The 17,206-nt window shown below is 45.5% G+C and overlaps 1 protein-coding gene across 1 annotated transcript; it reads right to left on the bottom strand.

Moving 5' to 3' along the window:
* Positions 1 to 1,607: 1,607 nt before the first annotated feature.
* On the bottom strand, positions 1,608 to 17,011 carry LOC146960881 (integrator complex subunit 2-like; the record flags this gene model as incomplete). The annotated part of the gene is made up of 10 exons (XM_085771969.1): positions 1,608 to 1,784; positions 1,881 to 2,015; positions 2,287 to 2,355; positions 2,896 to 3,010; positions 4,292 to 4,363; positions 4,577 to 4,702; positions 4,930 to 5,147; positions 5,888 to 6,058; positions 15,460 to 15,590; positions 16,898 to 17,011. Coding segments are annotated over 10 exons (1,328 nt in total), but the record flags the coding sequence as incomplete, so codon positions are not given.
* Between the last annotated feature and the right edge of the window lie 195 nt (positions 17,012 to 17,206).

Raw genomic sequence — 17,206 nt, 5'->3', positions numbered from 1 at the left:
GTGCCAACCACGTAATTTCTCGTTTTTCGTTCCCATGCGTTGAGTGCCAAAAACGGAATTTTTCGTTTTTTGCTTTTTTTTTAAATTATGAAAATAGACACTTTAATACACATTATATGTAAATTTGGGGACTCTACGACGAGGAGAACTGAAATAGATGACGATCAAAGTCACATGACAGCTCATGATCTGGAAGTTTTTATCATAACTCAGCTTCTGCAAACGGAGTTCTGCATGCAGATGCAGCGCAGCTGCTCCGCTGCTGCTCCGCCCTCACCTGCGCTCCTGCTCCAGCTGCTCCAGCAGCTCAGAGCAGAAACAGGAAGCTCTCAGCCCACAGTCCGCCCGGTCTTCATCTGGAGCAACACCGTGTCCTCCCCAAAGTCCTCCCGCGGTAAAATCTGATGGTCTCTGGACCAAAGCAGACCGCCGTCACCGACCCGTACCACAGACGGACCGCGACCACCGGCGGGACCGGTGTTCGCGAGCCGCTGTGGCCGGCAGAGCCTCACGTTCCGCGGCGAGAGGCTGTGACACGGCACGGTGCGTCTGTGTTATTGTTGTTTAGTGGCGCCCCCCCCGCCCCCGATGGTGGTTTTGTGAATAGAACAACAATTGTTGTATATATTTATCTTATACGAGCCCTTTGATCCAGAAATGCGAGTGTCAGAAGAGCGACAGGCACAAACAGCGCACCTTTCATAAAAGACGCTCTATCTCCTTTTCTAGAAAAAAAGGAGGGATTTTGGTGAAACCCAGCCATGTTTAGCTTGACTTTTCTCAGGAACGGAGGCACGTAGAAACAAACGGTTTGTGGTCACTTGAAGCATAAAGTTAAACCTTTCAATTGAGCTACAGTATGTGTTGGTGGCAATAATATAGAATACACTATGGCTCTAAAATAAAAAGTCAAAAATGGTCTAAATTGCCGGTACACTTGACTAAAACTTTGGAAAGGAGCGCGGCACTCAATGAGTTAAGCACCATTAAAGACATGTAACTCAATTAATTCTAAAGAGGAAATCATTGCCTTCAAACACTTAAACATATAGTTGTATAAATATGAGATGTTAAAAGATGACAAAATGAACAAGTGCAATACACAGAACTACCGACTTTTTCAGCTCTTAAAGAGGAACTATGCAAGTCCGCTCGCTTTTCCGCTGTTTTGGTTACATTCCTCTCGCCCATGTGCATTTGTTTACAACGAAGCCGGCGAAAAATCAACAAATGGAGCGGTGGATAACGTTACATAACATATACGATGTTACGGCGTGTGTGTTTGTGTAGTCTTAACCATCATGAACAAAAGATTACGGGTTACAGAGTGCAGTTGTGTTGCGGTGTGCAGAGACGAGAGCTGGGACACCGGGGCGGCGACCAAATAACTACACTGATGTTGCAAGGTTGGTTTTCAGCCGTGAGACGCCAGGTGAAGACAGAGAACCTCCGTTCTCACTCGTAACAAGTCACAAGTCATGTAGTTAACGATCACAATTAGTCTGGAGCTTTTTAATTAAGGTAAAAATGTAGCAGAGCCGTGGGATAAATCCTGCTTAGTTCCTCTTTAAGTGCAAGTTTAGACTTTGTCTGTTCTCGTAACTCACCCCAGCAGAGCACTGAAAGACATTGAGGATCTCCTGCTCCGTGATAGGCTGGTTGGTGGCCTCAGGGTTAGCTTTGGATGCTGGAGTGAGGATGGAGTTGATATAGGCGTCGATCAGAGGAATCAGCTGGGTGTGGATGGGGGTGGTCGTCTCACAGAGCTGGCGATAGATCCAGTCCTAGCAAATGCATCGCAATATAAAATTTATTATTCAAGACAGACGTAAGGAACACGTAGTAGCAAGTCATCCAGCCATCACTGTGACATAACAAACCTTGATGGACACTTTGTGCTTGGTGAAGGCTCGGCTCCGAAGCAGCTGGTAGATACAGTGAATTGGGAGGAATCCTGTGATGTTGGCACTTAAATTATTGGTCACTGCGACCCGAACAGCATGGGCTGTAACCACCTAGACACCAGAAATAATATGTCATTAGTACAGAAAAAATGGACCTTTCAAAGAACACCTACGCAAGTTTGACTACATATTGTAATGGAAATGCAACGGTGAAATAATTTCTCTGCCTCCTTCTCCGACAACCCTCTATATCGCTCAATATGAAGGTTTTAACATCACATTATTGAATTATACTGCCATATAAAAAGCCTTAGAGTAACCACAATATGCCATCATCACTGCAGGAAGAAAATAAATCAGCTGCGAGACACGATCTATGTACCTGTTCTGTGAAGATTTCCTGTGTGAAGATGGTCTTCATCTTGCTGAGAGAGCTCGGCTTGATAGCAATCTGCAGAAAGTTGAACAATGCAAAAAAATATATAAAATACAATTTAAAAAAAAAAAATAAAAAAAAAAAGACCATAAGCAGCAGTAGGTTTACTCTGAGTGAAAACAACCTGCAGGCAACAGTGCTGGTATTTTGTAATTCCCTCCTTTCATATTTCGTAAGAAAAATTCTACATGGCAGGCACAACATCACAACATTGAATTGAGAGGATTGCCCTAGGGTGGAAACAAACAGGCTCTAAATCCAATTACATAACACATCTTAGTGGAAAATACACTGAGACAGGAAAACTACTTAGCGCACAGGCAGGAAACAATTGTGCACTTAATAAGTAATAAAACACAAAATTGGCCACGGGGTATAGAGTGTCTTGGTAGATATGTGTATGCTGCAAGTGTTTCATCAGTGATATAGTCTTCTTCATATGCGCCACTGCTGCAGTGGAGGAGTGGGGCCAGTAGCTGGTCAGCCAGACTGATGTATTGATCACTGCCTCCCTCCCTCCCTCCCTCCCTCTCTCCCTCCCACCTAGCACCTTACCTTCATCCCCAAAGTAGAGCACACCAACTCAATAATGGAGCTGAGCTGGTTGCTATGGAAATACATGGCAACCAGTAATAGCATCTCTCCAAAAGAAGCAGATACGCCTGCAGCACTGTAAGGAAGAAGACACACACATATGCAAGCAAGGCATGTGAGAAAAAAGACACTTAAAACTTGTTGTTAATCCGGCAGTTTTACGGGACAGAATTTTAATAAAACTGATTATAGCAGCTGCACCAAACCCCCACACACACACACACACACACAGTCTCCCCTGAAGTCTGTGATGATTGATGTTTTAAGGACTAGTCATCAATAAATGTGCATTGCTGCACTTATCACTGGTTATTCCCATGAACAACACACATACACATGGGGAATGTCAAATGCCTCCAAAGAGTGGAAACAAGACAGACTCAACTGAGAATACCAATACATCGGATTTGCCAGATTTACTTAAAAAAAAAAGTCTTAATTCCAATTACTGCAGAAACAAAATTATGCAGCCCCCGAGCTTCCCTACATAGCTACTGAATGTTGGTACTGTTTCTGCCCATCCTCCCCCTCTGTTTTTAGAGTCTGTAAACTCTTCCCCGACTGATCCTCTGCAGCAAAAGATCAGAGAGCAAACCCATACTAGTTTGTGGTAAATACGACAACAGAGAATCCTCTAACAATCACATATTTGCTGACAAAATACTAAAAACGTGATGAAATATATTTGAAATATTAATATTAATAGAACATCCAACAGCAACTGACAGTGTTAAACAACTAAAGAAATACAAAATAAGGAGATTTTTTCTATCCAAAATGTGGTTTACGCATCTTGTACTAAATATATTTATGAAATGTTTATGATGCTTAACTATGTTTGCTAATGCAACATTATGCAATCGTTACCAATTCTGTAAAAGGCAGCCATCCCATCATGAATGGAGTCGTAACACATCAGGATAAATGATTTTACTTTACCATTTCAGCTGTTTACAATGTTCATCTCTAATTTATTATGTGATGTTTTATGATTTTAAAACAGCTAATAGAATATTTAGAGTGGAAATGTAAAGGCAGCACAAAAACTTGTGCCCTAATGCAAATGACATGTTAAACTCGGTTTTGCTTTTGCACCTATTTTTAATGTACTACAGTTAAAAGTGGGTACAGAACGCATAATGTATCACTGCATAATCATATAGTGATATTACTTTTCAAAATAAAATTTGTGCCATTTAATTGAGTATGGTTAAATACTTATTATTCACTATTAATGTGCCCATAAAAACAAAGAACCACAGTTTTCCATAATAATACCATGTTATCAAAAATATTTTTAACTATATTAGCATAGCATAGTAGTTAGTATAATGGTATAGAGATAGATTTATCTTGCCTCTCAAAGTATTCCTCCTCTTTGATCATCCAGCTCAGCCACATGACCATCAGCTGCTCTTGCTCTGGAGTGCTAGACAGACACACACACAGAATAATGTTCACACTCCATATAACAAAAGGACAGTATGAAATGCTCAAAGAAGCAGACAAGACCCCTGGCAAGCAGCCTGCATTGGCAGTGAATCAGGACTCAAGACCACCTGTTAGTTGAATAGAGTTTGTGATCCAAGCCTTTGAAAAAAACAACTTCTGTAAGTACGTCAAGAAGACTAGCTTTGTGTACCTGACCAGAGTGGGGAAGGCCAGCAGCTTGCAGAAAGACAGGGAGACAAAGCGAACGCCAGCAGGGGTGGCTGGAGGCCGGCTCGTCATCAGCTGTAGCAGCTGCTCTGCCTCTTCATCTGTAGGTCTGGAAAATCATCACAATGAAGAGATCATTCTTAAAAACGTGACATTTTAAAAGATAAACTCCTACTTTACACAAATTTACTGTCTTTATTTTTGGTTATAATGTATTAAATGAAAACATTTTGAGCTATGAACCAAGCAATATGTTCCATCAATACATTAAAAACCCCAAATCATTATTAAAACAAATACAGTAGATAATGTGTCCTCTCTGTCAATGGGCATTACCTGAGACCAGCAATGCCCATTAGGGCGCAGTAGAGTCGGAGCAGAGCGCTGGCCTTCACCACATGCTCCTCTCTGAGGCCAGAGTACCCTGAGCTGCCCTCCCCTATGTCACCATCGTTGGGCACGTGAGTGCTGCGCGAGCGCGGCAGGATGGCGACCAGCTCCAGCAGCAGCTGCCTGCGCATCTGCCACAGCACCGAGCTGCTTTCTCTCTTTCGCTGGCAGGACGAGAGAAAAAGAGAGGGAAAGACACGGGTCATCTCAGAGCTCATAGCAGTGCTGTGCTGTTTATGTTGTATCTTATTGTGCATGTATGTAAATTATAAACAAAATGGGAAGTTCTAAATGAGGACAGAACATTTCCGCAAGGCCACACAGCTGAGAGAGAGCGTTATTGTCTATTAAAGAAACAATAAAACATTTCTTTTAAAAGAAAAACACTATAAACTGCCAGGAGATGGAAGATATCCATTTCCATGATGTCTTTTGTTATATTTTAGCTTAAAATGTGGGCAGTTCAGTTGAGTTCAGCTGACAACTGATCAGTTCAGTTCAGTGAGAGGGTATTGTCTATGAGAGAACTGGGATCACGGCCAGAGCTTTCATTCAGGGTAATTACATTACTTGCCCATTAGAAACCCAGGCTTTATCCAGACTAAGGTGATCCCACTACTACTACTACTACTATTACAACAACAACAACAACAACAACAACTACTACAGGCAAAGAACATGTCAAACCTCTTTAACCTGACTGTCTAATTGAACTCAAACCATAATTCTTGCATGCATGACCTAGTTAAACTTCTCAGCTAAGTTTCATCCATGAGACGAAGATGTAGTAGCTTTGTGTTTGCTCAAACATGGTAACACTGCTTTAACAGGCCATGTGAGTGTGCCACAACATGGTTACGCTTTTACACCAGTGCTCATGTTCATTCATATCCTGCCTACTCACCTGCTGTCCATTGCGAATGAACATGCTGAACCAGGTGCGGACTTTGCTGTTGGTACCCAGAAGTAGACCGCTGACATAAGAGACGAGAGGACTGACTGCCTCATCTGCTGTGTCTGGTTTGTAGTCCAAGGTCAGAGCCACACCCAGGCCAGGCAGGTGGCACTCCTCCACCTGGGGACACACAGAATTAGAAAAGATACGTTAAATACGTACCCCCCCCCCCCCCCCCAACCAACTCTCAAATGATGGTGTCTTCCAGTATATTCATTCAGCATTCGAAATGTAATATACAGGGATGCAAACGGGTCAGGACCAAAAGAGAGAGGAATTGTCTGGGGGGGGGGGGCTCACCATTAACAATATCACAGAAAAGTCAATTTCCAGTAGTTCAACCCCAACCAAGTATTGAGTGCATATAGATGGACAGTTTTCAGAAGGCCAACATTTCTATATTAAAAATGCTTTAAAAAAATAAAAACCATTGCAATATTTCAATTTTGGAGATACTGATTTTTAGGTCTTCACTGAATGTTAGTCATAATTATTACTATTAAAATAAACTGAAGAAATAAAGACATGGGATTTAACATCCCTTCAGTGTGTAATGGACATATAGGCCTATATAATGTGTTAGTTTCACTTTTTGAATTGAATACATTCTACATCGCGGAGGCGACGTCTTTCCACTCAGGGCTTCCTTCACCTCTGAAACGGGGCAGAGCTCCGTGGAAACACCTGCCTGACACAGCAACGTAGGGAACCGTGCATGTCCGCGGCGCACATCTCCACGGACATGCACGGGGGGAAAAAACGGCGTCGCCGCTTTGGGTAACGTGCGTGCATGTCGCGCGTCTACATTGGAGGTAGGCTGTTATCAGTATAATCAGAGACCATGAATGAGTTCGCCTCACGTGATTGTCACCGTCAGCCTGTTAGAAAAACATTTTACTGACCCGAGCTGAGGCGCTGAGACCCCCCCCCTCAAAACAAAAACTCTTTCGATCTGAACGATTCACACAAGTCACCTAATTGGTCATGAAAAAAGCGAGTTTCGCTTTTCGGCGCGCTGTTTGCATCCCTGTGTGATGTTCAGGGACAGTCAGGACAGTCTGAGGACAGACAGCTCTGAGGTTGAAGTTTATATTAATGCACCATGACACTATGGCAGGTCTCTGTACTAGGGATGTGAATCTTTGGGTGGCTCACGATTCGATTCGATTCCGACTTTTAGGGTCACGATTCGATTCAAATTCGATTTTCGATTCAACCGATTCTTGATTTTCTTTTTGCGATTTTTAGTTTGCTTTATTAACACCAGACCATGTGAAAACGTTGAATGATGATGATGTCTACAGACTATTATATCAGAAGCCATATTTCCCCCCAAAAAATGCACATCACATGTTTCAGATTTATTCAGCAGCAATATATTCGAACCATTTTAAAGGTAACTGCTACATGAAGCTGATTTTATAGGCTACTCTCTTTTCAAAAGCCTGGACTGAAGGATGTGAATATTTGGGTGTCTCTTCGATTCAAAATCAGTTCTCATGCACATGCACATGGACATGTAGCCTATCACCTGTAACAAAGGCTGCTAAAAAAAAAAAAAGACGGCACTCTGCTCTCACGCCAACTCACCTGCAGCCTGTCTGCAGCGCCACAGAGGAGCTGTCAGAGCTGCTGCTGCCTCTCTCTTCAGCCTGCTGTTTGGCTGCACTTTGTATGAGTTTAAAAAAGTGAAGATCTAACGTCACCTGAGCACCGATCAGCTGATCCAGAGCGCAGTGGATGTGGCTGCTCACACCGTGTCCTAACTGGATGCGACGCGAGCGACCGTCCGACAATCGCGTCACATCTGACGCTCTCTGTCCACACTGAATCCGTGCGTCTGTTGGAATGGAAGCACATCAGCTGTGCGCTCGCCCGCTCGACAGACTGGAGACGTAACTACCCGGTTAAAAGATGGGTGAATTGTGCCTTTTAAAACAAGTTTCTTGAAATATAGAGCCAACAGCAAGTTGTCTCTATAGTGTAGGAACACGAGTTGTAAAAAACATAATGCAGGGTTTTCTGTAACATTATAAGACGGCGCACCGCCCCCCGCCCAAGATGAATGAAGAGGCTATCAAAAAAAAAACAGTCCGCTAGTCTCCTTGAAGCGGCCGTTATGTGTCGCACACACTGGGGTGAGCAGCAGAGCGGCCGCACCGTGACCACGGTCCGCTCCAGCTGCCTGGTGTCCCCATTGCGCACCACGCGTCTTTTCAGTCACTTGTCCAAGTTCTCCTTCACTTTTTTTTTTTCGAGACAACACTCATTATCTCTCTCTCTCTCTCTCTCTCTCTCTCTGGCGGTGTCAGCTGATGTGCACATCTGCAGCAACCCAAACAAATGCACATGTTACTGTTGACTGGCTCTATTCCAGCCATATGATTGGTTCGGCGCGGTGGAAATCTTATTATCATTGGTTATTTGTACTGTCTGCCAAAACATGGATGAATGAAACCTATCGACCACGTATCATATTTCTATCGAGGAAAAGTTATTTCACAATTTATAGACACAACACCGACAAGCACTGAGAGCCGCATGTTGCAGTGACGTTATATAAGCTATAAAAAAAAATGATGAAACGATGAAATAGACGAAGACGCGATGGTCCCGTCGCCATAAAAGAATCGCGTGTATTGCGTCGCAAAAAAAAAAAAGTCGCGTATACCGCGTCGCGCGCCTAATCGCGTCTTTGCGTTACGGCCTTTTACACCGCGGACGTAATGAATAAACGGTGACGTGTGAACGAACAACATAGAACAGGACCAGACGTGGCGTTGTTTCCTCTTTTCACCGACAGCTCCACTCTCCCTTACTTACACTAACTACTGTTATTGTTGAGGCCAGAGAATTGTGGGATTTGTAGTTTTTGACCAATCGCAGGTTGTGCTCTTTCTTTTTTGTGATTTTCCTGGTTCACACATGTATTTTTTTTTTTTAGGGGCAAATGCGAGTGAAATGCTCGCCCATGGTGGGCATTAGAAAATTTAAGACCTGTCTAAAATTATTTAAGACTTGAACACAATAATTCAACAAATTTAAGACATTTTAAGGCCTAAAATTTAGATTTTAGATTTAGACTTTTTAAGACCCCGTGGATACCCTGTTATTTCATATAAAAGTTTAAGTGCATACATATTTTATGATGCTGTGTATTTCAGGTGTAGGTTAATATACACACACCTCAGGAGGCCTGTCATTGATTGGTTAAAACAAGGTAATCAGTAGATGGGAATTAACGTCAGATTTAGTCACGGATCACCTTCAAACTCTCCTTGTCATGATATTTGAATTAATTATACATCAACACCAGCATCTATATGTTGCTTCAAAATGCAATTCCTGTTGTTACATCACTGCCCTTGTACCATTACACCATCTATACACGATTCAATCTAATCCATATGTTAACAAACACCAGCTGCCAACAACAGATTAGTCTTTAAAATGTCCTAATTTCAGCACAACATGACATGCACTACTGCCTGAGGAGAGTCCTCCTGATCCATCCTTCAACAAAGTGTGACAACCCCAGGTGGTTGTGTGTATGTGTGAGTGTGTGTGTGCGGCTCCCCTCTCGCTCTCTGTCTCTCCTTCTCTCAGGATTGCTCATGGGTCTCAGGTGTGCGTGCTGTAGGGGGGCGTGGCTACGTCCCTAAAAGCCGAGTGGAGATCGCCGCCTCCCTCTCTCTCATTCCATCCATGGCCTGGCGTCCTGCAGCTCCCCCGCTGCATCTGCCCTCTTGGTTTTAATGCAAAGACAACACCTACATATCCATCCATGCACCCGCACTCACCACTGATATCCTCCACTACTGATTGTTGCTTATTGTTATAAATAAACATGATTATTGTCGGCACCTTCCCCTCTCCGCGTTTGCTTTGTCAGGAAAAGGAGCCAGTCCTGACAAATGGGGGCTCGTCTTGGTTTCGGGATCTCGGGATCGGGATCCTGTGAAGGGTAGGTGATACACTGGATGCGCATTTTTTCTGGAGGTTCCCGTTAGGCGAAGGACACGTCTCCTTTGGGATTGTGTCTGTTTGTTTTTTTTGTCAGTAGTGTTGTGGGGAGCGGCTAGTGTTGGTTGCGCGAGCAATCATCTCGGGGGCACTCCGTGGGGTCGCCGCTGGTGGTCCCCGCTGGTTTTGTGCTTAATCAGCCCGCTGCAGAACCACATGAAGACCAGGGTTGAGTTTAGTTAGATTCTGGATAGGCAGTGAGGGGAACGCTCTGGGGGGCATTGTCTGCTTAAGTGCGCATAGCGGTGGGGATCCGGCTCTACGGTGAATATGAGTGATTTGTCAGCTTTCTATGGTGCGCCCTCTGCGGTGTTTTTGGAATCATGTAGGAAAGAGGAGTTGCTTGAAATTGCGGAACATTATGCGATTGAGGTGGAAGAGGGAATCCTGAAGGATGAGTTGAAGGTGTTTGTGTTGTTGACATTGTTTGAAAGAGGTGTGGTTCAGAAAGGGCCAGGGGTTGAGCCAGCTGGATCAAAGAGAGAGCCGGGGGCTGCGGCGTGGGTTGAGCGTGCTGAGAGGCTCACGTTTGAGCAAGAGAGGGAAAGAGCAGGATGGCAGAAAGACCTCTTGGAGTTGCAGTTAGAGGTGGAGCAGGCGAAGCTGAGGGTTGCGGACCGAAATGAGAGGGATTCTGGCGCGTCTGGGTCTGTGGCTGAGCGTGAGGGCAGAGACTTAACGGCGAGTCTGCGCCTTGTGCCTAAATTTAATGAGCGAGATCCTGATACTTTTTTCACGTTGTTTGAGCGCGTGGCAGATGCCAGGCAGTGGTCAGATGTTGATAGGGTTCTCCTGCTGCAGTGCGTCCTCACGGGCAAGGCGCAGGAGGCTTACTCGGCTGTGTGCGCGCAGGAGGGTTTGACTTATGGCATGGTGAAGTCAGCCGTCCTCAAGGCGTATGAGCTCGTTCCAGAGGCATATCGCCAGAGGTTTAGACAGTGGGTGAAGGTTGATAAACAAACTAATGTGGAGTTTGTGCGCGATTTGACCACTCATTTTCACCGCTGGTGTTCCGCGGAAAAAGTGAATTCATTTGATGGTCTGTGTGAACTGATAATCAAGGAGCAGTTTAAAAATGTTGTTCCTCAGCGCGTAGCCGCCTACTTAAATGAAAGAGGGCCAGCTACTGCGCTTAAAGCAGCTGAGTTGGCTGATGATTTCTTGCTGACGCACAAGTCTGGTTTTGCTGAGGGGCGCGAGCGCGCAGTGGATGACAGTAGGTTTACGCGCAGCCGTTTTTCCAAACCTGTTCTGGCCCGTGGCGCGCCTGTCTCTGTGCGCCCAGGACGTTCAAACTTGTGCAATTTTTGTCGTGGGGAATGTCATTGGAGGGACCAGTGTCCTTTGCTTAGGCGAAAAAATTTTGCGCCTTCCCCAGCTCCTGCTATGTTGTGTGCAAGTGTGCCAGGAAAAAAGGCGGTGGAGGCGACCGTCAGTGACAAGTCTGGGTTTGAGCCTTTCATCATAAAGGCGCGTGTGTCCTTGGTGGGCAGTACTGAATGTGTTCCTGTGAGAGTGTTGCGTGACACAGGGGCCCGACATTCTTTCATTGTGCAGTCTGTGCTTCCTTTTTCCTCTGATACGCAGTCTGGAGATTTCATTGTGATGCGGGGGATGGAGCTTGGCTTCGTTCCCGTGCCACGCCATGATGTGGTGTTGGATTGTGATCTGGCTAAAGGTGTGTTTTCTGTGGGCGTGCGGCCTGAGTTGCCTTTGCCAGGCGTGTCAATGATTCTGGGAAATGATATTTGTGGTGGTCGGGTTTGGTCCAGTGGTCCCCCGCCACCTGTGGTGGTGTCCGAACCGGTGGCGTCTGACAGTTCAGCGCTTGAAGTTTTTCCTGTTTGTGCCATGACGCGCGCTCAGAGTAAATGTGCGTCTGTGCCAGCGGAGGCTGCGGCCTCGGTGGAACCGGTTGCGCTGCCTGATTTGCCTCCACTTGTGGAAAGAGAGGAGTGGATTAAGGCTCAGAAATCTGATGTTTCGTTGTCCTCACTGTGGGATCTGGTTGTGCCGCGTCACCAGGTTGGTGATGTAGCCCAGGGCTATTTTGTGCAGGATGGGATGTTGGTTCGCAAATGGTTGCCTTGTGATGAGGATGTTGTGGGAGCGCCTGTGTTTCAGGTGGTGGTGCCTCAGGATTTTCGTTCCCACGTTTTGAAAACGGCACATGATGAAAGTGGTCACTTTGGGGTGCGTAAAACGTATCTGTCGGTGCTTAAACATTTTTTTTGGCCGCGGGCCAAAAAAGAGGTGGCGGCGTATATTAAAACATGTCACGTCTGCCAGCTGACGGGGAAACCCAACCAGTGCGTAAAACCGGCACCGTTGCAGCCCATCTCTGTGGTGAGTGAACCGTTTGAGTATCTGATAATAGACTGTGTGGGGCCGTTGCCTAGTGCCAAGTCGGGGTGTAAGTATTTGTTGACTGTTATGTGTCAGTGTACTCGATACCCAGCAGCTTATCCGCTTCGAACCATCACCACCAAAGCGGTAGTTAAAGCACTTGCACAGTTCATTTCAGTGTTCGGGATACCCAAGGTCATACAAAGTGATCGGGGATCCAATTTCTCTTCGCATATGTTTGCGGAAGTGTTGAAATCGCTGGGGGTGAGCCATAACCAGTCCACTGCGTATCATGCGCAAAGTCAGGGCGCGTTGGAGCGGTTCCATCAGACGCTCAAGTCCTTGTTGCGCGCTTACTGTACAGAGTTGGATCGGGACTGGGAGGAGGGGCTCCCCTGGTTGATGTTGGCAGCTCGAGAGGCCGTGCAGGAGAGCACGGGCTTCAGTCCGAACGAATTGGTTTTTGGGCACTCGGTGCGCGGGCCGTTGGCGGCGCTGAAGGGTGGATTAGTTCCTGCCGAGGCGCCCCGAAACCTGATTGACTTTGTTAATGGTTTTCGGCACAGATTGTTTCGGGCGGGTTTGTTGGCAAAAGAAAAGCTGGGGCAGGCTCAAGTGAAAATGAAAGCCCAGTATGACCGGGGTACGGTGCGTCATGAGTATAGTCCTGGGGACCAGGTCCTCGCACTGACTCCGCTGGTCACGTCACCATTCCAGGCTAAGTTTGTTGGCCCATACACTGTGTCTGAAAAAATTTCTGATGTTAACTATCTCGTTGCTACACCAGGTCGAAGGAAGTCGTCCCAGTTGTATCATGTGAACCTGCTGAAGCCATATTACCAACGCTCGGGGCATGGTGAGTGCGTAAAAGGTGACGTTGGTGCAGCGCTCGCTGTGGACACCTGTAGTGTGGCGCAGGAGACAGACGGCGTTCCTGAGCCTGATGACAGTTTGTTGAGTGGTAGGTTGAAGAATTCCGAGTCTTTGTGTAATCTGCAGTCCCTTTTGTCACATCTGTCTGAAGAGCAGCGGGTCGAGTTGGTGGAGCTGATCGGTAGATTTCCGCAGCTTTTTGGTGATGTTCCCTCTCGTACTTCCTGGATTGTACATGATATTGATGTGGGGGAAGCGCAGCCAATCAGACAGCGGTTTTACCGCATGGGTCCTGAGAAGCTGGCGCACTTGAACACTGAGATTGATTACATGTTGGAAAATGACATTGCCATTCCATCTGCGTCCAGTTGGGCGTCTCCTTGTGTTTTGGTGCCTAAATCGGATAAAACTCTGCGATTTTGCACAGATATGAGGAAGGTTAATTCTGTCACTAAGTCCGATTCATTTCCATTACCGCGCATGGACGATTGTATAGACATGGACAGTCGTGGTTGGGGCGTGTGGTTGGTCAGGGTAATGTTGTTCCTGTTCAGGCCAAAGTACAAGCTGTGTCTGAGTTTCCACCGCCAACTACGAAGAAAGAGCTCCAGCGGTTTTTGGGTCTGGTTGGATACTATAGAAGTTTCTGCAGAAATTTCTCTACTGTTGTTTTTCCTCTGACTGAGCTACTGAAGGGGGGAGCTAAGTTCGTGTGGTCTACTGCGTGCCAGCAGGCCTTTGAGAATGTAAAGTCTTTACTGTGTTCATGTCCTGTGTTGGCTGCTCCCCAGTTTGACCGACAGTTTGTCTTACAGGTTGACGCCAGCCAGGTCGGGGCCGGTGCCGTCCTTCTCCAGGGAGGGGACGAAGGGTTGTTGAGACCAGTCTGTTTTTTCTCAAGAAAGTTCAATCGACATCAGGCCAACTATTCCGTGATAGAAAAGGAGGCTTTGGGTCTCATTCTGGCCTTGCAGCATTTTGAGGTGTACGTAGGTGGGACGGCACCTTTAATTGTTTACACAGATCACAACCCTTTGACATTCTTAGGTTCCTTGAAAACTCCAAATCAGAGACTGGTCAGGTGGTCTCTCTTTTTGCAGGGTTATGATTTAGACATACGCCATATTAAAGGGCAAGATAATATCCTGGCAGATGCTTTGTCTAGGGCGCCTCTGCCTTAGAGTTAATGGGGTATTGGGTCAGTTGTGCATTGTTAATCTTGTATGTATGATGACATGTAACTTTATCCCCGCTTTCACACTCCTGCTCCTCCATCCTTTCAGACTCTTAAATAGGCTTCCCCGGTACCAGGTTGCAGAGTTCTGGGATGGCTGGGTGAGTTGGGTTGGGTTTTTCAGTGGGAATTGTTCATGTAATTCATGTTATTTAGAGTATGGTTACAACTGTAAATGGGTAACATGTAGCTGGTCCTGCCACCCTTACTAGCTTGGGGGTTTATTGTGCCGGTTCCCCCTTGGGGTCCCGTCTTAAGGGGGGGGGTGTGACAACCCCAGGTGGTTGTGTGTATGTGTGAGTGTGTGTGTGCGGCTCCCCTCTCGCTCTCTGTCTCTCCTTCTCTCAGGATTGCTCATGGGACTCAGGTGTGCGTGCTGTAGGGGGGCGTGGCTACGTCCCTAAAAGCCGGGTGGAGATCGCCGCCTCCCTCTCTCTCATTCCATCCATGGCCTGGCGTCCTGCAGCTCCCCCGCTGCATCTGCCCTCTTGGTTTTAATGCAAAGACAACACCTACATATCCATCCATGCACCCGCACTCACCACTGATATCCTCCACTACTGATTGTTGCTTATTGTTGTAAATAAACATGATTATTGTCGGCACCTTCCCCTCTCCGCGTTTGCTTTGTCAGGAAAAGGAGCCAGTCCTGACAAAAGCAATGAAACTGTACAACCTCCTGGGCTTCGTTCAATAACTGACCTTGTGCTGTAACCTTCTCGAGAGAAAAGGCGGAGCAAAAAGACAAATTTGTCCCTTCGGGGATAGTATCACAAAGTGTATCACAACATAAATCAGTAGGGACGAAAAATCTTTTGTGAATTAACTCACTACATCATGCAATACATCTGTGGAGTAAAACTTCATTATTAGGTCTTTGATAATAATAAATACAAGCAAAACAAACAGTTCTGTTGAAATCACAACTTTTTTAAGCAACATTGAGTCTCCAAACGAATACCCTGCAACACAAACATGAGGCCATGCAGCAGACGGTATTTTTCTTTTCTTGTGTTGTTCTTGTAGTAATAATAGTGTCACTGACCACCATGGCTCTGATGTTGAGGGCCTGTGAGGGGTTCATCTGACAGAGCTGCCTTAAGGCCTCGGTCCTGCGTCGCCCACCCACACTCTCCTCATCCTGACGTTCTCCATTCTTGATCAAACCTCTGCAAACTGCACAGACAGACAGACAGACATGAACATGTAAGTAAACACGCAGCACATATGAACTCACTGAATTTCCTACAACTGAACATTTTGATCCTTTAAAGAGGCTGATTTGTATCAGCAACAAGCTCACTGATACTGATGATCTTCCAGAAAAGTAAAGTAAAAACTACACAGTCAATAAATTTTAATACTGTATGCCACAATCATTTGAATAATGTAATCTATCCCTAAAGATTTCCTGGCTTTCTGTACATCACTACCCAACTGTAACACTTTATTTCCACACTGTTGTGACAAGCCGTGTTCATCTATTAACACACACACACACACACACACACACACACACACACACACACACACACACACACACACACACACACACACACACACACACACACACACACACACACACACACACACACACACACACACACACACACACACACACACACACACACACACACACACACACACACACACACACACACACACACACACACACACACACACACACACACACACACACCATAGAATCATGACTCATTTATTTGCCTGTAAATAAGATTTAACAGCCATCAGAGGAGAACATTTCCAAGGATTTATGTCATTTTCCAGCTGACGGTTTAAAAGGCAAACTGTTTATGGTTAGCTTAGACTGAAATGATATTAGCTTCCATCTCTGCCACGTCTGGATTATTTCATAGCCCATAAAAGAGCCGGTAGAGTTAGGTCTGGTTACCAGACTGTGTTCAATGTGATAGGCCTTGATGATTCTAGACAGAGTCATTTCCCACACTTCACCCTTAAATCAATTTATTTCACTTTTAACTGATCAAGGTCTTTTCCAGTAACAAAACCAAAAAGGATTCTTTGACAATGACCGGTATGTAACATACACAAATAAGCTATTGACTTAGCCGTGACCCTCTGTATGATAAGGAGGCATTGGAGACAGCAGGCATTTTCCTTTGAGTCTCTAAGAGCACACAGTGGTCGCTCTCTGAGCCAGAGTAGGACTATAATGTTCATCATCAATCAAAGACAAATACGCCTAACCTCAGGCCTGTGGCATGGCAAGAATTACAGAGGGAAAAGGTTCAACTCAGACCACAAACGTAATGGCAACTGAATAACAATCTGCCTAGAATTATAACAAAACGATCACAGAAAGTCTGTAAGGTGATGTTGGGTAAAGGTCTATTCCTGCCACAGGAGGCACACTCAGTAACTATATGATGCCAATTAGCCAGCCACTCCATCTCACATTATCAGCTGACATTAGGTGTAGTGTTGTGACACAGATGAATTACCTTCATTGAAGCTGTCAGGCACATTGGCAACCAGCAGACACAGAAACCAATCACCATTTCGAACATGAAGCAAAGCTTCTGCCACATCCACAATGGGCAGCAAGGACGGCAGCTCTGTGAAACAGAAAAATTAGCACATTTTACACTGTTTAAAATATCAGGTGGGGTCTACAATACATCACTAATATTTACCTGTGTATTCTGTACACCTCATTATCAAACTCCCCCCCACACCTTTATGTCGCAATTAGAACCATAATCAAGTGTGACAAACTCACACAATCAGTTAAATATGATTGTTAACCATAT

This window comes from Trachurus japonicus, unplaced genomic scaffold (assembly GCF_045865225.1).
Source record: "Trachurus japonicus isolate A0001 unplaced genomic scaffold, Traja_1.0 AP029867.1".
NCBI classification, from domain to species: Eukaryota; Metazoa; Chordata; class Actinopteri; order Carangiformes; family Carangidae; genus Trachurus; species Trachurus japonicus.
The sequence above is the reverse complement of the archived record's forward strand: the minus strand, read 5'-3'. Positions and strand labels throughout refer to the sequence as shown.